At 36.3% G+C, this 24329-nt stretch overlaps 1 protein-coding gene across 3 annotated transcripts in view; it reads left to right on the top strand.

Annotated features, from left to right (window-relative positions):
* The first annotated feature begins 1386 nt into the window (after positions 1 to 1386).
* The window catches only part of cdkl5 (cyclin dependent kinase like 5), a 33525-nt gene continuing 10582 nt past the window's right edge, over positions 1387 to 24329 (top strand). For 2 of the 3 annotated variants that reach the window (XM_056248717.1, XM_056248716.1), the window contains exons 1-11: positions 1387 to 1568; positions 2616 to 2872; positions 2995 to 3029; positions 16866 to 16911; positions 17576 to 17712; positions 17828 to 17948; positions 18674 to 18733; positions 19934 to 20024; positions 22640 to 22829; positions 23728 to 23808; positions 24013 to 24179. In XM_056248717.1, the coding sequence (XP_056104692.1) occupies positions 2809 to 2872; positions 2995 to 3029; positions 16866 to 16911; positions 17576 to 17712; positions 17828 to 17948; positions 18674 to 18733; positions 19934 to 20024; positions 22640 to 22829; positions 23728 to 23808; positions 24013 to 24179 (992 nt within the window). In that variant the 5' untranslated portion in view covers positions 1387 to 1568; positions 2616 to 2808. The remainder of the gene's footprint in view (positions 1569 to 2615; positions 2873 to 2994; positions 3030 to 16865; positions 16912 to 17575; positions 17713 to 17827; positions 17949 to 18673; positions 18734 to 19933; positions 20025 to 22639; positions 22830 to 23727; positions 23809 to 24012; positions 24180 to 24329) is intronic. The other variant, XM_056248718.1, reaches the window with a different exon arrangement.

Raw genomic sequence — 24329 nt, 5'->3', positions numbered from 1 at the left:
AGCTATGTAAAAGACCTGTACACTTGACTGTATCTCCCATCACTAAGACCACTTGCGCAGAGTGAATCAAGAAAAAAACACTTGTTTCAGCTTTGGACGCAAAATCTGAAAATGGTTGTTAAAAAACACAAAATATAGAAATCAATTTGACATGGATAAAAATGTCTTGATGACTTACACAAAGCATCCAGTGTGACTTGATCCACGATAGAAATAGAATGCAGTCTTTTGTGGAAGCATCAACCTATCACAAATAAATATAATACAAAATGGTGCACAATGTTTATTTTGCTCTGTGAAATCTTTTTGCCTCCTTTGAAAGAATGCTTACAACATATATGCCACATAAAATGTCAATAGCAATAATACATCGAAACAGTCAATGAAATCTAAAGTATGTATGCTAAACAATAACAAATCATAACTACAATATTACACTGTGGAAAAAAATATATAATTGCTTACAGGGATATGTAACATGGGATCCGCACAAAGTGGGGGAATCAGCGTTCCATTCACTTAGCTGTTAGACGTCTCGACTTGGATGCCCTAATAACAGAAACATACACATTTCTTCATAATAGCTTTTTGCATTTTATTCACGCTACAAGGCAAAGCAATGACATTTTACCTGCAATTTGCTAAGGTCTTCAATTTTCAAAATCTATAAGAATCATAAACATCAAACACAATTTAAAATAGTAAAATTAATATATAAAGCAAAACATGTTTGTCATAAGTTTCCAATTATGATACGTAACATAACCGTTAACGTTATTATCTAACCTTAACAAGTTATCTGTAACAGATGTAACCAGTAACAGGCATGCATAGCATATCACAACTGAACTCATACTTACGTTCATGGCGAACCGCGCGAAGTCTGTGGCTTTGCAAATGACTGTGGATCTTGTTATATTCACAAGGTCTAAAAACACTGAGAGCACAGAACGGACATCGATATAAATCGCCGACTCTGATGTCTTCGACGCAAATGCAGTCGTTAATGCTTCTCACTGTAACATGTGTCTGTCAACAACAATTAAATAATTACCAAAGCTGAAAGATGTAAAGCAAAGAGAACAACAAATTATATGGCATATGTGAATTACCTCTGCCATCTTCTCTCCGTCTAAAGGAAATGATGTTTTTTTTCAGCTAAAGGAAATGACGTTTAACTATGGTTACTGCTGATTGGCCAACGCAGTTGCCAGGAGGAAACTCCTTTGACCAATGAGAAACCTCTTGCCACGCCCCTACCTCTTACCACGCCCCTACCTCTTGCCACGCCCATTACTCCAGGCTGCAGCTACCCCTGTCTCACGTGACTGGACGATTCTGCAAGGTTACCAGGCAACGTCAGCGTGACGTGCTTAATATTCATTAACCGCCCCTTCGCCATACTGCGATCCGTAAGTTCGCCTTGTTAGGTTGTCAATGGCTCAGAATGAAGGTGGATACTGTTGCAGCTGTGATGATGGGTTACCACTGCAGGTGAAAATGAAAACATCGTTAACGTTACTTGGCGAGGCGAGAGGACAGTTTGCGCGACGTTGTCTTGGACATAAGTGAGTATTCTGGTTGGTGCTCTTTCCATAAATTACGAATATTGTCAATGCGCTTGGTTTTTACGCTGGATGTTTGATGTTTGTGGCGGTTACATCGTTGGTGTTTCTGGTGTGAACGCACAAACACGTACACCTCCTGCCCACACACTCCAGGGGACCGAAGTCACCTGTTATCAATTATGCGTTTAAGACCATATTTGTTATCTACATAGTCTTTATATTGGCTGGGCACTTTAAATCGTTGTGATTTTTTTACCCCACCATATTTTTACTGTTCATTTAAGAGTGGGTGTAAGTGCTGTGGGCTGTCAGTCATTTCTTGATACTCTCAGGTGGATAAGATGCTTAAAATAATGATAGAACTTTCATCCACCTACGAATATTTCCAGCGCGCGCACACACTTACGCACGCGCATACCGCACAACACATCAGATGCAGACATGCGCCGCTTTTATGCACAATGCACAAACATACAAGTGGCTGTTGGTGTCACGACATGACCTTCGAAACGCATATAGAAAATGCATTTAAGAGTAAAAGAAACGGCCACTACACAAATAAAAGGCAGATGCTACCTGTCGCACATCTGAGGTGATTGAGATGATGTCCATCTGTGTTTTCAGCACATTACATCACTGACTTCTGGTTTGGCAGAGGATTCTCAGGCTGTCCTTGTTCACCCACCTGTAAATCTCTTTAAGAGCTGTGTTTTGCTATTCCCAAAACTATTGGAAAATTCATGATAGTCCGTCTCGAAGATCTGTGGCCCTTGTTTATGATCACCTCAGACAAACCGAATCATGACAATCCTAAAAATATCCATTCTCATTAAAATAAGACCAAATATAAACAGTGATCAATGTCATTTCATGCATTTGCATTTTATGTAAAAATAAGATATGCCACTGTATTGATGCACATCATGCATTTGATGCATATTCATGTGAAATATACAGTAGATATGCCACATATGATATAGATACAGTATGCATGAATAACTCTATTTGACCCCTTCTCTGCCAAATCTCTGCACTCTTCCTCCTCAGGTGAGCAAGTGTGTGCGTGTAGTGTATTAGTTTGCAGGAATGTGTGTGTGTGTGGATTATGAGAAGAGCATTGTGACCAACCGGGAGCAGATTTTTGCTGCAATGACCCGTTCAAGCTCCGATATCTGTCCCATCCTCTGGCCTTCCGCTCCTCTCAGCCTAGACATGCACCACCTCGCCATCTTTTGACTTGATGAAGATTCCTGACATCGGTAATGTGATGAATAAATTTGAGGTCCTTGGGATTGTAGGAGAGGGTGAGTGCATCTTTCGTTAATATCAATAATTAAAAAAGAATAATTTCATTGCTTATAAAACAGCTGCTTGTTCATAAGATGTAAACTGAGCATATAAAGCTTTTCCTTTTTTTTCTCCAAAGGAGCCTATGGGGTGGTCCTGAAATGCAGACACAAGGTAAGACATATTTATGCAGAAAGCTGTTGGTCAGCATGCTAAGTAGAACTGAAGAAAGTCCTCTGTAAATATGTTGTACAGCTTATTTGATCCATGCAAATTAGATGTATTTTGAAAACTAGATTATTATTGAAGCCGTTTTGAAATGTAATATACAGTTCATATCTACCTGGATGAAGATCACTTACCTATATTGTTTATACAAAAAAAAAAAAAAAAAAAAAAAAAATCCTTTCTGGTAATGTCATTTGTAGAGGTGAGGCTAGTTTCTTATTTTCCCCGTAAGAAAAAACTGCCTAACTCACTTAACCTTTATGGGCCTCGTGACTGTAACTTTCCCAGAAGAGTTGCACGACGTTTAAACACCTTAAACGGTACATTTGTTGAGATATTTCCTTTTATAAATATATTTTCAATAGTAATATGGCATGGTTCCCTAGCAACTGGTTCTTTTAAAATTGTGGGCTTCTCCAAATGCATTGCTTGTGGCCTAGTTGGCAGATTTGCTTCATTGTTTGGGAGGCATTTTCAGACAGCCGAACATCGCTAGACTAACTCACAATAAGGTAAATATAGGCATATTTTCAACCAATAGGAGCTGCTTTTGTTGAAATTGCTGCTGTGCTGTTGGGACGTTCAGGGCATTTGTTTGTATCGTCCATTATGCAGTGATTTCTGTGTGTTTTAAAACATTATAGCTTCAATAAATGCTCATCCAGAGGATTTAGCCTATGACACTGCTATTGATGTGTTTGTTCAATATACAAAATAGCTTGCATCTGAACTGAATCGATGACACAGAGTTTAAGTACATATGCCAGATTTAGTTCGAAAGTATTTTTTTAATCAGATTTAAGCCTCGTTCACACCCAGGACGATAACTATAATGATAACGATAAAGATATAGTTCTAAAAATCATTATAAAAATAAAAGAATAGCAGTCCACACACCACGAATGATAAAGGCACAGAGAAACAATATCATTGGAATCACTTTCAGAACGATTTGTTTCCAGCTGATGAACGATAAAAACATTGACAGCCAATCAGAATCCATTCTACTTTATAGAGCTCGAGCATTTAAAGCGACAGATGACAAAACTGCAGCGCATGCTTATAATAAGCAGAACGCTATCATCCGGCGGTGTGGATGCAAATATAGTTATCATTATTGGTGTGAACGGGCTTTTAGATATGATAACACCTTTTACCACATTCATATAAATCAAAGTTTTAAAACAACTAGATACAATTTTGTTGTTATCAAAACTACCTGTCTTTTAAGGGTGTTTTCACAGTCCCTTTCTGTGTATCTTCAATGCTGTTGGTATTTGCATGCCCAGGATGTGTCTTCACGCCTGGGCAGACAACAGCAGTGTGGCTGGTTGCCTGGCTAGATGATGAATGACAATACAGTGCAACAGAATGGTTAAGGCTCATTACACTTTAGATTTCACTGACCCTCGACACACACACACCTCGGAGTTAACACTGATACCATGCACAGTATTCATGCTCTTATCTGTACAGATGTAGTTACACACATCTTTCTGGAAACAGTTTAAAGGGTCAAAATGAAAGTTAAAAGTTTGTTTGTTTTGTGTTTAATGTTTGCATATGGAACTATCATTTAATCATGTAAAGTGGCTTTGTGAGTATACTATATTTATTGATTTTGACAGAAGTTGTGTTAAATAATCAGTCAGTTTGGATTAGAATAGCTGAGAATTGATGATAGAAAGAAATAAACCAATCATATTTCCATGCATAATTACATTGTTCCACTCCAAGTTCCTATGCATCATTGTTATGAATGATAATGAGAGTGATAAATTCAGCAGCAAGTATAGTCCTCAGCTTGTGCCAGAACAGAAATCCAGGCTTGTGCTTTTAGTAATTGGTCAGTCAGCGCTTTCCCTCCTTCATTAAATGTAGCTATTCAAAATTGCAGCTGAAATCAAGAGTGACTGTTTCTTTTTTGTTGCGTTCTATCTTGTTTTTCTTTCACGTATCATTATTCTCCGACGCAAATATGCCTGCGATCTATTTACAGACATTCAGAATAGCACTGATCACCAGGAAAAACAGTGCTAAACTTGGATTTCGCTACATACCTGATTGAAAACATTATGTTTGAGTCTTCGAAAATAAGGCAGATAAACAGTCTTATTAGGAGACTAGATTAAATTTGTTGGTGACTTTTGGTGTTGTGTAGAGCTGTCGTTTGCCTTTGGGAGATTTTCTTATGGAATAGAATAAAATAAAATTGGAACAGAATAGAATTAGGTTATTTTTGTTTTTAATTTATTTTTATTTTTTTTGTAATGTTTGTGCCGTTCCAGAGTTGTCACTATGTATGTTGCTTGTAAACATACTTTTAATTCTGCTTTGGCTTCTATAGCAATCATTTTCATGTAGACTATCATTCAAAAACTTGGGGACAGGGAGAGATTTTTTTTTACCCCCAAAAAGATTTCTATTTTAAAATAAATGCAGTTCTTTCTATTCATCAAATAATCCTGAAAAGAATTATCATAGTTCGCACAAAAATGTTAAGCAGCACTACTGCTTTCAATACTGATAATAATAAGAAATTATTCTTAAGCAGCAAGTCAGCATATTAGAATGATTTCTGAAGGATCATGTGACACTGAAGACTGGAGTAATGATGCTGAAAATTCATTTTTACCATCACATGAATAAATTAAATTTCAAAATAGATTCAAATAGAAAATCTTTTAAATTTTAATATTTCACAATATTACTGTATTTTTGATCAAATGAATTGAATTGAATGAACCCCAAACTTGTTAAGTTTACTCCAAAGTTACTCAATATTATATTCTTGTTTATAAAACTGTTGTATAAAAGCAATCAATACCAAATTTGCCACTTTCTGCTGTTGTACAGAGCCATGTTTAGCACTTTTGCATATTAATAGAATAGAATAGAATAGGGATTTTCTACCTGCACTCTTTTCCATAGAAACCTACTGGGCAGTATAGAAACAGGCACCATTTATGTAAATATTGGTAACGCATCAATATTGATGAAGCCCATGCCATTCACATATTTGACTATAAACGGCTAAGTGTGCATCCCAAATCCCCACATCCTCAAATAAACAATCCATTTGTGCACTCATAAATCCACTTAGATCAATGGTGATTGCACGTATTGTTTGATCATTTAATAGGCAGAAATGAAATCTGTGTCTGCTTGGGGAAAACTTGAGTCTTCTATAAGAAGGTGCATATTTTGAGTTTGTCTTAAGTGACTGTTAATAGAGGTACTGGAGAGATGAGTTATTAACTCCAGTTATAGTCATAGTGGTTTTTTACAAAGCAGAACACTCTCCGATTAGCATAGCAGTAATGTAAAAACATGTACGGATGAATAAAGGAACAAATAAATTATCATAAAACAACATCTTAGGTTTAATATTTTATTTATACATATTCATATTTTATGTTTGCAAAGCATTTGTAAAACAAAGCATATTCAATGCGTCTCGTTTACTTACGGTATGTACTTCCCTAGAAGTACTCTGAGATGTAAACTGCACCAGCAAACTTTTAAAAAGCTCAGCGCTTCACTCCTCACTGAGAACGCTCTTGTTTCTGACTATTGGCACTGGCTTCTCTATTGTTTCTCTCTAATGTACCCAAGTGATGTTATCCCAGCGAGTAGGGGCCATGAAAGACCCTTTGTGCGTGACCCAACACAACAAGAACTGCTGTTTGTTCTTGTCTTTGGTTGAAATATTCTTGTGTACCTTTCATTTAGTAGTTTTTGCATTGAAATATACAAAAAGAAGTTAAAGGGGTCTTATAATGCTATTTTAAAAGTTCATTATTTTGTCGATTGGGTGTATTATAATAGGTTAACGTGCTTTTATGTTCAAAATACATTATTTTTCATATACTGTACATTTATTGCAGTGCCTCTATTCCCAGTCTGTCTGAAACGCAATGATTTCTACAAAGTCCCTCCTTTTGAAAAGCCCATACTAGTGCTCTGATTGGCTAGCTGCCCTAGTGAGTTGTGATTAGCCGAAAACCTCAAGTGTGTGTCGGAAATGAAACGCCCTTTACCATAATTGTAAGCTTCAGCTTCCAAGGCTTCTAAAGCAACTGCAAACACACAGTTAATAATGTCATCGGTATTACAGTATCAGTTCGAGCCTGAAATGTGGATGATCAAGCAGCACAAACTTTGCAAGCATGACTTTAGCAGAATGTTTCACTGTGGGTTTTTCTTCTTCACTGTAACAACTTTATCCTGAAGTGACAACATAAAATACAGTTTAAAAAACATACAAGTGTATATATCTTATTTATTTAGGTGTGTATATCCAGTGTTGTACTCTGGAAACTGGAAGAAAATGCAAGCTAACTAAATAAATCACCACTGATTCTTAAGTTCATCTATTTTCGTAAGGCCAAAAAAGGGGTTTTGCTTTTGCATCGAAACACGAAGGCGGCGTCCGAGTAGGTACTTATTTTGAGTAAGTAATTACTTCACGACCACCAAAATAAGTATGTTCTATATAGTATGAGTGTGTATAATATGAGTGTAATCTGAACGCACTACATTCGCCATGCTGTCATAATCATGTGACCTACCAGCGGTCAGTTTCGTCGCTTCACTGCCATTCATAAATCCTCTCCTGTGGCCTCATGGGATAGTAACGTGTCCATCGTATGCACACTTCAGAATGCCGCCGGAACTTGTTGCAGACTCTTTGTCTGAATACTGTGAATTCGGACAAACTACTTTAGTCCCATACTGTTTTTCGCCTACTATATAGTATGGAAGTATGCGATTTTGGATGCAGCTACAGCGTTTCCACGACACGGAGACAATTCACTGAAGCTTCGTCTTCTTTAGTTGCGTACGCCTTTGGTGGGCATTATGCTAATATTTCACCATGTGACACCATAGACATTTGCGTAAGAAACATCTTGGATCAAGGCATTTTAGGCAGGTCTGGAGCTGTATTCTCTGTTAGATAGAATAAATCTCTTTGTGGGAGACTATTAGCTTTATAACTTTGCAGATCTTATACGTGCACAAACAGATACATTACACACTAAAGGAAAAGGAAAACCGTAAAAAGCATCATATGACTCCTTTAATATTCTTGTGTATTTGTCAGTCAGATATTCTAAATGTGCTTCGCTCTAGTGCAATGGTCACTTAAATTCTATTAGCATCTCCGCACTTTGTTTTCAAGCTGGCTTCATTAAAATGAGTGAAAAGACATCAAATGCATAAAGCTAGACAGCAATTTATTTATTTGTCAGCAATGTGCAATCACACCCACACTGATTAGCATTTGAACATCTCATGTTTTAAGATCTATTGAATGACTGTTTGATTTTGCTGTTGATGTGAAGCTCAATAAGGGTGTTTTATATGCTCTCTTCAGACGTGTGTGTAGACGTCCGATGGCCTGTGAGCGACGGGGATCATCTGAATTTAAAAGATTGTTCCCTTGGAGAGGAATATTTATTTTTATAGCGTATCAGTCGAATTGAGGGCAGAGAAGGAAGAGGGGACGTGAGTGTGCATTAGCATTAAATAGGTCACCTTGAGTGGGAACACTGGTTGTGGAGGGCCGTGTTGATGACTGTGCAAGGCACCATGGATGAGATTGTGTGTGACAGAAATGCCAAGATGGAGAGGTATTGAAAGATAAGGCTTTGGACGTGAAGCTGCATAACAGGGTATTGTGTTCAAATTTGATGCTTTGATTTGGAATGTTTTTATTGCTTGTGGATTGGATGACAGAAAATGATAATTGAAGTTGTAGTTCTTGCAAGGCAGAACTATATTGATATTCCTTAAACATTTTGGATAGATTCTAAAATTTAATTTCTAAAATCGAAGTATTAATGGTCTGCAATCATTTGAACCCAATCGCTTTAACATATGCTATACTGTTCAAAAGTGTTGGGGTCAGAAAGATTGTTTTTCCTAAAGAAGTTTATACTTTCATTTATTAAAGTCATATTAAATTGATCAAAAGTGATAGGAAAAAGACATGCTTCAAATATTTATATTTCAAATAAATGTTGTTCTTTTGAACTTCCTATTCATCAAATAATCCTGAAAAACATGAATCACCATTTCTACAAAAATATTAAGCAGCACAACTTTTTTCAACATTGATAATAATAAGAAATGTTTTTTGAGCACCAAATTTGTAAAGGATCATGTGGCACTGAATACTGGAGTAATGATGCTGAAAATTCAGCTTTGCCATCACATTAATAAATCACATTCTAAACATTTTAAAATGGGGAAAAAGGTTATTTGAAATTGTAATAATGTTTCACAACATTGTTGTTTTTGCTGTATTTTTATCAAATAAATGCAGTATTGGTGTCTAAGAGACCAACAAAAAAAAAATATTATCAACTCAAACTTTTGAATGGTATATTCCAACTAGATAATTACTTTTTTATTTTTAGGTGTGCTATCTTTTTGGCTTTTGCAAATATCATATATCATTTCTAATTTTAAGAGAAATTTAAGCCAGTCATCTGAATATCTAAGTATAAAAAAGGCCAAGGATATTAAAGCACCAGATTTGCCAACACAAAATTAAATTGTGAGCTGTGATTAATTTTACTGTCTGGCCAGGCTTAATCTGCAACCAACAATTGAGCCCATGTTATAAATGAAATGGTGTTTGTTTCCTTCACCCGAGTGCTCACATTATTTTATGAGCAGGAATGGTGCTTTAAATTCAGCGTCAGGCCTGGTAATAAATTGAAAACATCATGAAGGCTTAAAATGGACTCTTAATATCCGTTTACAGGATATTATTTAGCACTTAAACGTGCCTCTGTGTCATTGTGTGGCTCTCAAGGCTAAGCTGCCCCACCATGTGTCTAATGTAAACATGTCTGTGGTAATAATAGAACAACAGCTGTGTAGTCAATGGAACACAATCAATATGTGGGACACTCTAGCTCCATTGTATGGATCTTATGGAAGACAACATGCAATGCTGCTTACGCAACCAATCAGGATTGTTGGACAATTTAGGGTTTGTGCCAATGGAAAAAAGCTGAATCAGCTTGGTCAATTAAATCTTTTTGGGTTAAATTATGGGTCAATTATATCTTTTTGCAGTTTTTAAGAGAGGCCATTTTTTGGTCCTTTTCCTTCTATGCTGGAGACACTTTTCCTTGAATTTCATGTTCATATCGCCAACATTTTTAGATTTGTTAAGTCGACATGAAATCTAAATTTATTTACCGTATTTATTCACCAGTGCATGTATTTGTCTTTATCATTTCCCAAAATTAATATCTATTTTTTATACTGTTGTCTAAATTCACTTAAGCCTTTAAAATAACTGATTTTAGTTTTAGTGTTTTGTTTTTTATCAAAAATCAAATTTAACTCGGAAACTACCATTCAAAAATTTGGGGTTAGCAAGTTTTTTTTTTTTTTTGTGAAGAAAAGTAATGCTTTTATTCAGCAAGGATGCTAGTAAGGAGGATTCTAATTTAATTGATCAAAAATGACTGTTCAGACATTTATAAAGTTACAAACTATTCAAATAAATGGTGTTCTATTGAACTTTCTATTCATCACAGAATCCTGAAAAACAAATATTAAGCAGCACAACTGTTTTCAACATTGATAATAATAATAAGAAATGTTTCTTAAGCAGCAAATCAGCATATTAGAATAATTTGATCATGTGACACTGGAGTACTGGATACCTCACAGTTATAAATTACATTTTAAAATATATTAAAGTAGAAAACAGTTATTTTAAATTGTAATATTATTTCACAATATTACTTTTACTGTATTTTTGATCAAATAAATGCAGCCTTGGTGACCATCGGAGACGTCTTTCAAAAACCTTTGAACGGTAGTGAATTTAATCCAAAGTTTTTACTTATTTGTCAGTTTATATTTTACTTCTCAATCTTTTTCTCCATTACAGAAAAAAAAACTCTCCCTGATAGAATTCCCTTAAACAAGCGCTGACAAAAGTAAGAGGATTTAATACAAATGACTCTTTAATAGAGACCCCATGAATGAAGGAGATATCAAATTTAGCTGTGATCTACTCTGTTTCTCCTGGAGGCACAGGGCTTGAGTTCACGATACCTTGCCAGCTCAGGAACCCAGCTTGGCATGAGAGATGTTTTGTTTCCTATCTTAGCAGCAAGGACAATTAAGGTTGCGCCAGCTTTGTTGGCAATATGAAATTAGATCCGTGCTGTTTTTCAACAGCATTGTTGTTCCAATCGTACGGATGTAAGAACGGATGCCAACATCGTTATTAAAGTAAGCGATACTAAAAGTTGGCTGAACTGACTCCGTGCTCCGCTCTGTTTCATGGTTTAGCTGTCTTTAAAATGGCATCTAATTATTTCCTAAACAAATTACGGCCACTGTACCATGCATTTAGCGAGAGCATGTCTATGCACAGGCCTCTTTGAAGTGAAACTTCTGACTTTCTGCTCTCATGTTGAGAGAAATACCCTCTCAAATGATCTGACCTCCCACCCTCTGAACGGCACAATGGCCGTGAAGAAAGCTGTGAAGCTAAAGGAATTAAAACAGGCTTGCCGCTTGTAATCCTACTATCTGCCCATGCTAGAGTTATAGACACACAAACTCTCATGCACCCCCTCATGAGTCACAGTACTGATATATTAACTGCTCTGAGTGCTTTGGACCCCCATCGGCCCCTTATGTTTCCCCATCAACAAAACAAAGTCAACAGCCCATCTTTCACAAGTACACCTGACCTATACATTAACATGTTGTAATCCAAAACGGAAACAACTAGCTAAAGATCGGATTACCTGTCACCAAATATCATTGTTTGATGTCACTCTGTATTATCACAGGATTCTGTCTGGAAGGTAAAGGCATATTTTTAGTGCATATGCACTTTTGTAAATAGAATTATGGGTTGGTCTCCATGGTTATTAGAAATATGAGACACGGACGCTGTGTGTGTGGTGGGTTTTTGAAGCTGTGAAAGTCTCAGCTTCTCCATAAACACCTTTCAGATCCCAACCCCTCCGCTTTCTTCACTGTCCATGACTCATTCACCCCCCTATATATATACCGAGAGACAGACAGGTTTGTCAAGTAAGTGAAGAAACTAAAAATATCAAATGATGTTGCAAGTTTTTTTTTCTCAGTTTGTAACGAAATGCCGAAGCAAACATTTACAGGTTGTAATAAATTTTCTTCACCCTGGATGTAGGATACAGACTACATCCTAATTCCCATTATTTTCATAGTATGTACTTAAAGGGATAGTTCACCCAAAAATTTAAATTCTGTCATCATTTACTCACCCTGGTGTATGCATTGTTTTCTTCTGTGAAACACAAAAGTAGATGTTTTGAAATTCAGTCCAGACATTGGACCAGGGATATAATTATTAACGAAAGGGAAAACTATATATAAAAAAAATACTTACTTACTTACTTAAATAATGCTGAAATAAAATAAAATAAAATATTAGATGTAAAACTTATTTAAATTTGTTTCCATGGCAACATCTAGAATGGTTTAGTTAAAGTACTAAAATTACTACTAACTGAAAATAAATTTACTAAAATGGAACTTATAAAGTTTTTGTCCAAAAAAACAATATATATGCAGAAAAATTATTATTTTCAACCTTCATCCTCTCTGAAATTATCAGTTTTTAAGGAGCGGCTCCTTTAAGTCTGGTCAGTAAACGGCTAACGTTATAATAGGCTAACATCATTGCATTAGAAACAGTGCCAACGCCCTCATGAGTAAAGTGTTTTGAAAACATTATCCATATGAAACCGTCATTTACAGACAAAGCATTATGAAATAATTTACTTACGGTTTGTGATGCAGCTGCTATAAGATCAGTTGGCTGCTTCATCTTTCAACAAAAGTTTATTTGTGAACTCTCCATTACAGTGTGCCTTGTTTACAAAACAAAATGCTCCGAACAAACATATAATCCTGCTGCGACACGATTTGGGACGGCATTAAAATACCATCCAAGATGCTGTGATCCTTGTGAAGTGCGTGGAGTATGTCAGAAACTGAACGCGCATCTATATACTATATCTAGTGTAGACAGCATCAGGGATTATAATGGGTTCTATTTGCTTTTGACGTGACGTGACGTGACACTCACATCCAGTGTAGGCAAATGTCACCAATTAGGCGACTGAATGCCAGTGGGCGGGGCCTTTGGTGCGATGATGTATAACTATTCGTCAATGTCTTGCTCTGGAGGAAGTCATATGCAAATGTATTTGCCCATGTAATGTCACAGATCCCGCAATATCCCATTTTTGGAGTTTGATTAAATAAATGTTTTTTTTATAGTGAGAAGGATGTTTTAAGCTAAGAAACTTGCAGGATATTTTAATGGTACAAAGACCACTTATATGTAAAAATAACAACAACAAAAAACAAGGCAAATTTGATTTCTCATGTCATGACCCCTTTAAACTAAAATTAAAATGAAAACTGAAAATATACACATAAAAACTAATTAAAAATACGAAATAAATATAAAGTAAACTAGTATATAAATGGAATATAAATAATATACTATTATTATGTATTGGATCCCCTTGACCTGTTAAGCTACAATATGTAATTCTTTTCATCGCTAGGGGTTGCTAACCTATCTTATCTTACAATATCTTACAAATATACAATACAATATCTTACAATAACAAAGGCGTAGGTTTCACTTGGTCTACACTATCATACTAAACTGCATTTGAGTGTGTTGAAAGTTATAATGTCATTCTATGTGTTAGTTTGTTGGCTGTATGAGACTAGCAGTAAGCTAGATCAACATTAGAATAACATACTGATCATATTCTAACATTTCATCATGTTGAGCTATGTAACATTGATTTGTTTTATGTACATTTGCTCACCTGTCTAATAAAGTACATGCAAGAGCGCTAAGACTCTGTGAAGTCGAAGTTAGGCGCGGACTTGGAGCTCTCGGCATCTCGAAAACACCACGCCGATATTGATCCTCGTTTTATTTCTCCTTTTGTCCCAAAGTCTGCTGGCCATGGTCCATAATGTTTGAACGAAACAACAACAGCGTGAGCGTGCCGCTAGACGTAACGCAGTTGTCCACGTCTGTCGCCATGGTTACTATGGCAGTACAAGCGGAAACCAGGGATAACGTGGATATTACGTAATTGACAGGCGACAATGAGCAGGGACGAGCCATTATTTAAAATTGGAATTTCTCTGAAATTAAAAATCTTTGGGAACTTTTGGGATATTGTAAGTACACAACTGCAGGAAATATATCACACTGTGCAAGTGATTTTTGGATATTTCATTACGAAAATCTTACATATTGTACCTTTAATGTATGGACAAAATGAACAATAAACAATGAGACATTTTTAAATCACCTGTTCTGCAGAATAAAGTAAGTTTGGTTTTGAATGACATGAGGGTGAGCACATTTTTGGGTGAACTATCCCTTTAATTTGAGGAAAAAATGCTCAAGAGTTGATAGAAATATGTAGGCATAAATACATGCTATGTCCACCATGTTGGCTTGGAAATGTGTTATAGACACAGGGCCATACATGCTATTCTGCACAACATCCTGCAGAACCGTTCAGATTGTGATTTCAAAGAGACTTCCTGTTCAGTGTGAACCTGAAAACAAACCCCATATTGGAATATCGTGCCAGTGCCAACAAAAATCTTTTTAATACCAAAGGAAAACCTGACCGTGCAGCGTAATTAAAGCAGACGATCTTTCTGCAAGTAGCCCATGCAGGGGTCCGGCTTACTCAATATGGAAAAGCTAGTCCCTTATCCAGCCCCACATGTCTGCTGTGCCTCTTAATCATTTCTGATCATGAATCATATCTGTTCATGACAAGCTGTGCTTAAAGTGAAAATGACTTGCAGTTCCACTGCGGAGGAGAATATGAGGAAGCCTTCGAGGCACTAGCTACCAACCGGAGGCGTCAGGTAGAGCTTGCGCCTGGATCCAGCCTTGTTGTGGGAGATTCAGTTGGGATTTTCTTTCAGTTTAATTGCAGCTGGTTCAAATGCAAGCCTCAGCGATGTTCTGAAATCTGCAGGGTTCGGGCATTTTATGGATTTCGTCCAAGAGTTGACAAACATGCCTTTTAGTTGGAGGATTTTCTGAAAACAGAAAAATGTGCATTGTTGTTGCTTGTTGACTTGTTAACCCTTATAAAAAGTACTGTGGCGGTACCGTGGTACAGTGATGTTATCAGATAGTAGTACTCTTATATTTTCTTATGGTCACTAAGTCTGCATTTATTTGATTAAAAAATACAGTGAAAACAGTAATATTGTGAACTTGAAGTAGTATTACAATTTTAAAAGATTCTATTTTAATATATTTTAAAATGTAACTTCATTACATTTTCAGCATCATTACTTGTCACATGATCCTTCAGAAATCATTCTAATATGCTGATTTGCTGCTCAAGAAACATTTATTATTATTATCAATATTGAAAGCAGTGGTGTCGCTTTTCCATGGAACTGGAAACCAAACCATAATACATTTTTAGTAAATGGTGAAAGTTCAAAACAGCAATTATTTGAAATATTTGTAACATCATGAATGCCTTTAATGTAATTTCTGATCAATTTAATGTGTTCTTGCTGAATAAAACTATTAATTTTCTTTCCAAAAAATATCTTACTGACCCCAAACATATATGTATGGTATTATATAAAAAAAATATTTTATTATTTTTATGGTAGCCTACTCCATGGGAAATCCAAATATATCTTAGTAGTACCATGGTACCGTACATGGTAAAAACAAAAAAAAACATGGTAGCACCACAGTACCTTTTGGTAAGTTCACAAGTTATACGATGTATACGGTGGTACTGAGATATTACCATATTCATTTAACATTGGATGTTATATGTTACTCCAAGGTACTTTAAAAAAAATACTATAGTATTATCATGGGACATGTAAAAAAAAAAAAAAAAACATGGTTATACCATAATTCTGGATGAATACCATATGCCATGATACTTTTTTTGCAAGTAAATCTGTCAGCAATTATTGAATGTGTTTCTTGTATTGAACGACCTTTCTGTGACACTGTAACTATGCCAAGTAGTTCTCTCAATTTAGATGTTTCCCTTTATATCAGACTTGTTAGCTGCATTCAGTTATACTGCCTTTGAAATACACAGGCTACAGAAAACACAGACTCCAGAAGAAGAATAATTTAATATCCATTTATCTGGGAACTATAGTCTATAATACTGGCTGGAATTTGTCCTGAGTGAGTGTTTACTGTGTAGAATTGTGATAAATGGATGGGCTTTAGCAGCTAGCGTGATCATAGCGCTAAGGCTTTCACTGTGAAGGGAGCTGTAGTGCAAATTGAGAGCTCTGAATGACAAAGATAGGCAAAAGAGACTCTGTCCAACAGCACAGTGACAGGGACTCTGTGTGACTGACAGTGGGTGAACATTTCTCCACCGCAAGGGCTGCTGAACACATGGCTAAATATGTGCATGCAATACTTCCGCCTAATAATTAGACATCCTAATATGAAATTATATCTATTCTTTGAAAACCGCCACATTGTTCCATTTAGCGGAAGCATTGTTAGGGGCTTTGTCATGAAAAATACCCCTTTGTGGCTTATTTGATACAACCGGGAAGTGGTTCGTCTAAGGTTCAGTTCTTTTGTGCAGCTCTCAGCTGTTTGTTTTACATGTTAAGTCCATTAACAGCTTGCTAATAAAGCTTGTGTTTGAGAAGGCGCTCAAACTGATTTACATATCTGGTTTGCAGGAGACAAAAGAGCTTGTGGCCATTAAGAAGTTCAAGGACAGTGAAGGTAAAAGACTGCTACAACCAAATGCTTGCTTTTTCATCCATGTAATTTACTGGTTGGAGACTACAACACTGTATGGTTACCATGACACAAAGTATAATTTACATTATTTATCACAGACTCCAAGGGCTAGTTATTTGGTAACGCTTTACACAATGATTGAAGTTTTCTATTTCAAATATGTAAATACAGTTTTTAAACCTGATTTCTGTGATTTTTATTTTCTAGCAAGCAACATGAAATAAACGTAATAAACCAAAATAAATTGAATGGACAAATGTTATTTAAAAATTGGATTAAATTGTTTATTTTATAAATAAAATAAAATGACAGTTGTAACAGAGCTGTCAAGCAAATGGCATGAGATTGTTTTCCCATCATGCTGTAGAAAGGATCCAAATGATGTCATCGTTTTAAGGGGGGATGGAAACATTTGCTACTTTCATGCTAGGTTAATTTAACGATATATCGAACATATCTAGTTTTCACAACAAAGAGATTTGCAGCTCTTAAAAGGTAATGGCACACCAAAGTGTACCCCATTTGTGAGAAGAAATGCCTTTTATAATGTCACCTTTCTTTGAGAGCTCTATAGCTCATTTGTTTTACTCTAGAAAACACAAGCCCCTTCTCAATCTCGTCTAACCCCCTTGTGTGTTCCCCGCAGAGAATGAGGAGGTTAAAGAGACGACGTTACGAGAGCTCAAGATGCTCCGTACACTGAAGCAAGACAACATCGTAGAACTGAAAGAGGCTTTTCGTCGAAGGGGAAAACTCTATCTAGTGTTTGAATATGTGGAGAAGGTCAGCTCAAAACAGGCTTTCTTTTACCTTCATTTGGTTTGGTCTGAATTGTAGTTCAAATGACGATGATGATGTGTTGTGTTTCAGAAAGTGTTTTGCTATATATATATTTCAGAATATGCTTGAGTTGTTGGAGGAATTGCCCAATGGTGCACTGCCTGATAAAGTACGAAGCTACATCTTACAGCTGATCAAAGCTATTCACTGGTGCCACAAGAATGAAATCGTTCACAGGGGTATGACAGTCTCTGTATTGTTTATAGATTTCTTAATTCATCTTATCTTAAAGGGATAGTTCACCCATAAATGAAAATTCTGTCATCATTTACTCACCCTCATGTCGTTCCAAACCCGTAAGACTTTCGCTCATCTTCGAAACTGATGATCTTTTTAATGAAATCTGAGAGCTTTCTGTCCCTCCATTGACAGTCGATGCAACTACCAATTTGACGCTTCAAAAAGTTCATAAAGAGATCTTTAAGCTAATCCAATTGAATTGAGCAGTTGATTCCAAATTTTTGGAAGAGACACAATCGCTTTATATGATGAACAGATTGAATTTAGGGTTTTATTCACATTTAAACATTGAAGCGAACAGAATTTTCTTTTTTGGGTACTTTGTACCTTTTAAGAACATAAGAATGCGTATATAGATAGATGAAATAGATTTTTTAAAATTTACAGACCCCAAACTTTTGAACAGTTAGGGTAAGGTTTTTTTTATTCTTCAATGTTTGTATGTGGGTCTTTTCTGTTATGAAGTTCTACTTTTAATTTAATGAAGTATTTAAGGAAGTTGTTATTTAAAGATCATTAGGAATATGGAATATAATAAGATGTGTGATGTCTTTATTTTGTCATTTTCAACATTTCTTATTTATTGCTAGTGTAATTTTTGTGTAGTATTGAACACAAATTGAGCTCACTAAGAAAAATCCATCCCTTTTTATCTAATCTGCAGATATCAAGCCTGAAAATCTCCTCATCAGCTCCAATGATATCCTGAAGCTGTGTGATTTTGGTGAGCAGAGGCTTTCACTCGTCTGATTCAGGACCCGCCACCCCCATATTCACACTGATCTCTCTCGCTGAATGCTTGGTCTCCTTTCAAGGCGTCATGAGTCCTGCGGTGACGTCTGAAAAAAAAAATAAAAATTCTGACATTGGATTTAAGTGGAAGGGAACGAAACAGTTTTTGTCCAAATCACACAGTATGCAAATGTTTGAGGGACAGCGCCTATTATATGTAATGCAAATGTTAAGTTGATGTTTGATCCTTCCAGATATATGATTTCATATACGGAAATGGAAGATGACTGAAATATCCACCCTCATCACAGAAAAGGAAGTTGTTAGCAGTGTTGGGGAGTAACTCAGTCGCAACTCTACTATCTTTTTCAATTTTCATTAGCATGAGTCGTTTTCATTACTATTTTTAAAAAGTGTTGTGCAGTGCAACAAACTCAACATCACTATTTTTAATGCTTACATCTAATTTCTTTTCTTTCTTTTTTTTGAAATATTCAAAATCTAACTATTTATTTTATGTTATTTTGAACAGATTTATATACAATAATATAATATTTAATCAATTGCTGCTTTTCATCATAGTTTGTTACAAGTTATTTTGTTTATGCCAGATAAATACTGATCTGGTTGGAAAAAACAATTATATCATCTTATCATTTACAATTATATAATCTTAAATTAAAACGCATACAAATATTTTGATAAATTATAAATGAAGATGATATAATTGTAGTTATAACCATTGCTATAACTACTGTATATAAATCAACAATATAGACACGCATTGAATATAAATACATTTTCTAATTATACATTTAATCATATATTTTATATATTAACAATAACTTTGTTTAACCTCCTTAAATAACTTTGAACTTGCCCAATGTAACGTTGTGGCTGTCGTCTCAGTACCTGATAAATCACATATTGTACTTCCCAGCCTCCAGGTTCTGCTCCTGATGGAATGTATATATTATTCACTCAGGGTAAAATTTTGCCTCCACACTGAATGCCACGGAAATTGAGAATGACTCACTCCACAGGCTTCTCTCTAAGACTTTTATTTTTAGAGGGAAGAATATGGCAAGATTAATTAAGATCTCTGAATGTTGTGTGCGGTCTTGCTCATGCCAGATACCTTTTCACTTTCCTCCTTCCCTATGTCTATCTATCCGGGTTGGTCACTCCCTAGGCTTTGCCCGCAATCTCTCTGAAGGCAGCGATGCTAACTACACTGAGTATGTGGCGACCAGGTGGTACCGCTCACCTGAACTGCTCCTAGGGTAAGTCCTGATATATGTACCTCCTGCTCTATTTTTCAAGGTGATTTCTAGTATACCTTGTTTCCCGAGACATAATAACTGAAAAATGACCAAGAAGTATTTTCCTCTATAAAGCCAAAATGGATGAAAAATCAAATCCCCCTTAAAACACAAGCTCTAATATGCATCGAGGGCACATCCTTTTTAAAAATGTTGATTTTATATATCCATTAGATGTGACATCAGGAGTGAGGTGCATGATTATTTGTCCTTGTCTCCATTGAAGTGTTATTTTCTAGTGTGTGCCACTAGACTAGATGAATGCAGTGGAACATTTTTTGAAACTCTCACCATTTAAATTCCACCCACACAAATATTCTCTCCCTCCCTCTTGCTGTGTGTTAGTGCAAAGATTTGTGTCTCAGTGTTATGTCTATCTATCTGCCTCTGTCTCTGCATGCATTTCTCCTCATCCCTCTTTCGTTATTAAGGGTGCCATTGTACAAACCTACAGTTAGGGATTTGAACAAAACCTTAACCCTGAGCATGACACTTTGGTGTGTAAATCGCCCTGTCCCGTTTGTGCTCCTTTGAAATGTATTGCTATTACCTTTCTAAGCTATCAGATTTGTGATTTGTGCACTTCAGATGATAAAACAGTTGAAAAAAAGCCTTTGACCCGTTCACACGTTAGTTTTAAAAATGATCTTTAAAGGGGTCATATTATGCTTTTCCACTTTTTCAACTTTAGTTAGTCTGTAATGTTGCTGTTTGAGCATAAACAAGATCTGCAAGGTTACAAAGCTCAAAGTCTACTCCATATAGGGAGATATTTTATTTAACAGAATCCACTTTTCAAGAACTACAACAAACGACTGGTTTGGACTACGGCACAATTTTTCCAGATCTTATGAAGTCACAATAGAACTCATTTAAATAATCTGTGCCAATGGAATAAGCAAAAAAGAGGACGAGGCATGGATGAGCTGCTTTATAGAAGACCGTGTTGTCGCTATGTCAAAGAGATGCTGTTTTTTCCAACATTTCTAAAACTCATTTGTCTGACCTACCTGAGGCTGAGGAATTTAGAGTGGTTAAAACTTTATAACCTCCACATTTCATGGAGAACAGCTTGTTTTCGGTTTTGTAAGACGGTTCACCTCTCCTTAGGAAAGTTAACCATGGTTTTGTGAGCAATTACTGTTTGTATTACCTTAGTTTTCCGACAAATATCACGATTAAATGGTGAATAACATCGTATCTATAATGTATAAGAAAATTACAAAAAACATACCACTCTGAAACATCCTGTAAAACCCGTGCTTGAAAAGTCTGTGCATAAAATCCGTTGTGCACGATTCTTAGTTTACATTGTCAGGGTCTGAATCGGGCTCGAATTGGATTGAAATTGATGCCATCCTCAATATTTACACTAGAGATGAACTCGCAGTTATGGAGGGGCAGAACATTTGCTAAGCGCTGCCAATAACAACACACTGGGCCAGCTAACCAATCACAGCACATTTCGTATTTTGGAAAGAGGGGCTTCATCGAAATCAACGTGTTTGAACCAGAATGGGGAGAGAGGTGCTGTAAAAATATTAAATATGTGAAAAATTATGCGTTTTTTGAATAATCAAGCATGAAAACATATTCTAGTACACACCAAAAACAAAATCAAAACTTAGTAAAAGGGCATAATAGGATCCCTTTAAGGTTATCTTTTTCAAATCTTAAGTCAAGAATTATTTTACATTTTTGTAATACACCACCTGCTGAGAAGATTTATTGTGACTTGGTGTGGGCTCTTTTGTCTTAGGACAGTAAGCAGTCATCCAGGACACTGTCTAGCAAACTATTCAGAACTCCTTAGCAATCACAAAGCAACATTCTGAAAAAAATACACTTGGAACATCATAGCAACCGCATAGCAACACCCTAGAAACCACTCAGAACACCCCAACAATGACCTAGCAACACCCTAGAAACTGCTCTGAACACCATAAGACATGCAATGCAACTCCTTAGAAACCACCCTGAACATGCTAGCAATGCCCTAGAAACCACTCTTAGCAACCATAAAACAACATGCTAAAAACCCTTTGAATATCAAAGCAATCAAATAGCAACACCCTATAGAAACCACCTAGAACACCTTAGCAAAACCCTATTAACAACCCTGAACACTCTAGCAACACCCAATAGAAACCACCCAGAGAACATTAGAAACCGGCTAGCAACACCCTAGAAATGACCTTGAAAACCTTAGCAACACCCTAGAAACCACCCTAGCAACATCCTGAAAAACCACTCTGAACATCTTAGCAACCACAAAGCATTGTGCTAAAAAAAATGGCATAACAAAATGCCATAGCAACACCCTGGCAACCTGCTTCATCACCCTAGCCTTGTGAAGGGCAAGCAACATACATTTTCTTCATAAAACTGTTTTTTGTCTTGCATCTGTCAATGAAAGACAAAAACAATCAAACTATTTTACTAAAAACAGTTTGAATAGTTAAACTTCAAACAGCTTGAATAGTTTAACTACATGTTTCAAAAATAAATTATCGATAAGGACAAAACTCAAATGAAGGTCAATACTTGACTTATATTTGTCTTCTTGGCTCTCGCAGAGCTCCATATGGGAAGGCGGTGGACATGTGGTCGGTGGGGTGTATTTTGGGAGAACTGAGTGATGGGCAGCCCCTGTTTCCTGGCGAGAGTGAAATCGACCAGCTCTTCACCATTCAAAAGGTGTTGGGCCCTTTACCACCAGAGCAGATGAAGCTGTTCTACAACAACCCTCGTTTCGCCGGACTAAGAGTAAGGACCTGTCTTCTGTTTTACTCCTTTGTCCTGTTCTGTGCTTTCCCCTCCTCGCCTCTTCTCTTCTCTCCTCTCCTCTCCTTTCCTCTCCTCTCCTTTCCAATGGCACGGATCCCAGTATTCTGAATAAGTGGCTGCCTATGACTCATGTATCGCTATGTGCCAGTGTGAAGCACAACTGGCTTTGCCTTGACAGGGCTGATCACAGTACATAATATTCACACACATGCACATAGATTCACACACATGCACATAGATTCACACACACACACACACACACACACACACACACACACACACACACAGTACATAGCCTCAAAAAGTATTTGGACACTCAAGTCACAATTTAAATGATGTTTTGTAACATCTGCAAATGAATGGTGCTAGACCTTTTCTTTTCCTTGCCATATTTTCAATAAATTTTCACCCTGTATGGATTTAATTTGCAGTAATGACTTGTTGACTGTATGTTAAATAAATAGATAGGTGGATATGAAAGTTTACATTGTTTTAGGGTTAATTTATTTAGTTAATCATTTTAATGCTTCAACTTAAATTAATTTCATCTAGTTTTTCAAGACAACGTTTCAAATTTTTGTTTAGTTTAAATTTTTAATGTAATATTTTTATTTTTTATTTCAGCTTCATTTCAATTAACACAATTTTTTTTAATAGTTTTAGTTTTAATTAATGATAATAACCCTGTTATGATAACAGTCAAACATACAGTTTAGTGGCAATTGTACAAAAATATTTCACCGCTTAATGCAATTATCCAAAGTATCTCATATTTGTAATGGGAAATGCAATTCTTCTAGGCTACAATTCTTCTGCTTTATTTTTTAGTCCTCCCTCTGTCTGTATTTAACTATGTAAGTATGTGTTTTTGTGACAGTTTCCTTCTGTAAGTCATCCTCAGACGCTTGATCGAAGGTACCTGGGTATCATCAACGGACTCATGTTGGATTTAATGAAGGTAAAGCAGTCTGCAACACTCATCAGAGAACATTTTCAATTTTGAATCCCAACAGTTGTGATATATTTGGTGTTGATTTATTTTAAAATTAACTGCAGATGTCATATTACCCCCAAGTGTAAAGTGTTATTAAAGACTGAATTTGAATGAGTTTAATTGTTCTACAGTGGCATGACTCTCCGCGTTCTCTTTTCACTGTATCAGAACCTGCTGTGCCTGAACCCCACCGAACGCTTTCTGACAGAACAGTGTCTGAACCACCCAGTGTTTCAGGGTCTGAGAGGGCCGGAACGGCCAGCTGCCCCATCACCCACCCCACCTCGCTCCTCGAAGAGAAAACCGTACCACGGAGACAACACCATACCCAGCCGGTCAGTAATTGCTACTTCTATATACTAGGTTAAAGGCGTGTGATTTCTGTGTCACTAGTGGAAAATGCAATTGTCAAAATGAGGATTGTTTCCCAAGTAAGAAAGTAAGTAGGGACGAGATAAGGGGCTTTCGCACCAGAGGAACCTTTC

This window comes from Rhinichthys klamathensis, unplaced genomic scaffold (genome assembly GCF_029890125.1).
Source record: "Rhinichthys klamathensis goyatoka isolate OS25496 unplaced genomic scaffold, OSU_Roscu_1.1 h1tg000056l_1, whole genome shotgun sequence".
In the NCBI taxonomy this organism is placed as follows: domain Eukaryota; kingdom Metazoa; phylum Chordata; class Actinopteri; order Cypriniformes; family Leuciscidae; genus Rhinichthys; species Rhinichthys klamathensis.
Note: the sequence above shows the minus strand (reverse complement) of the source record. Positions and strands in the feature narration are given on the sequence as shown.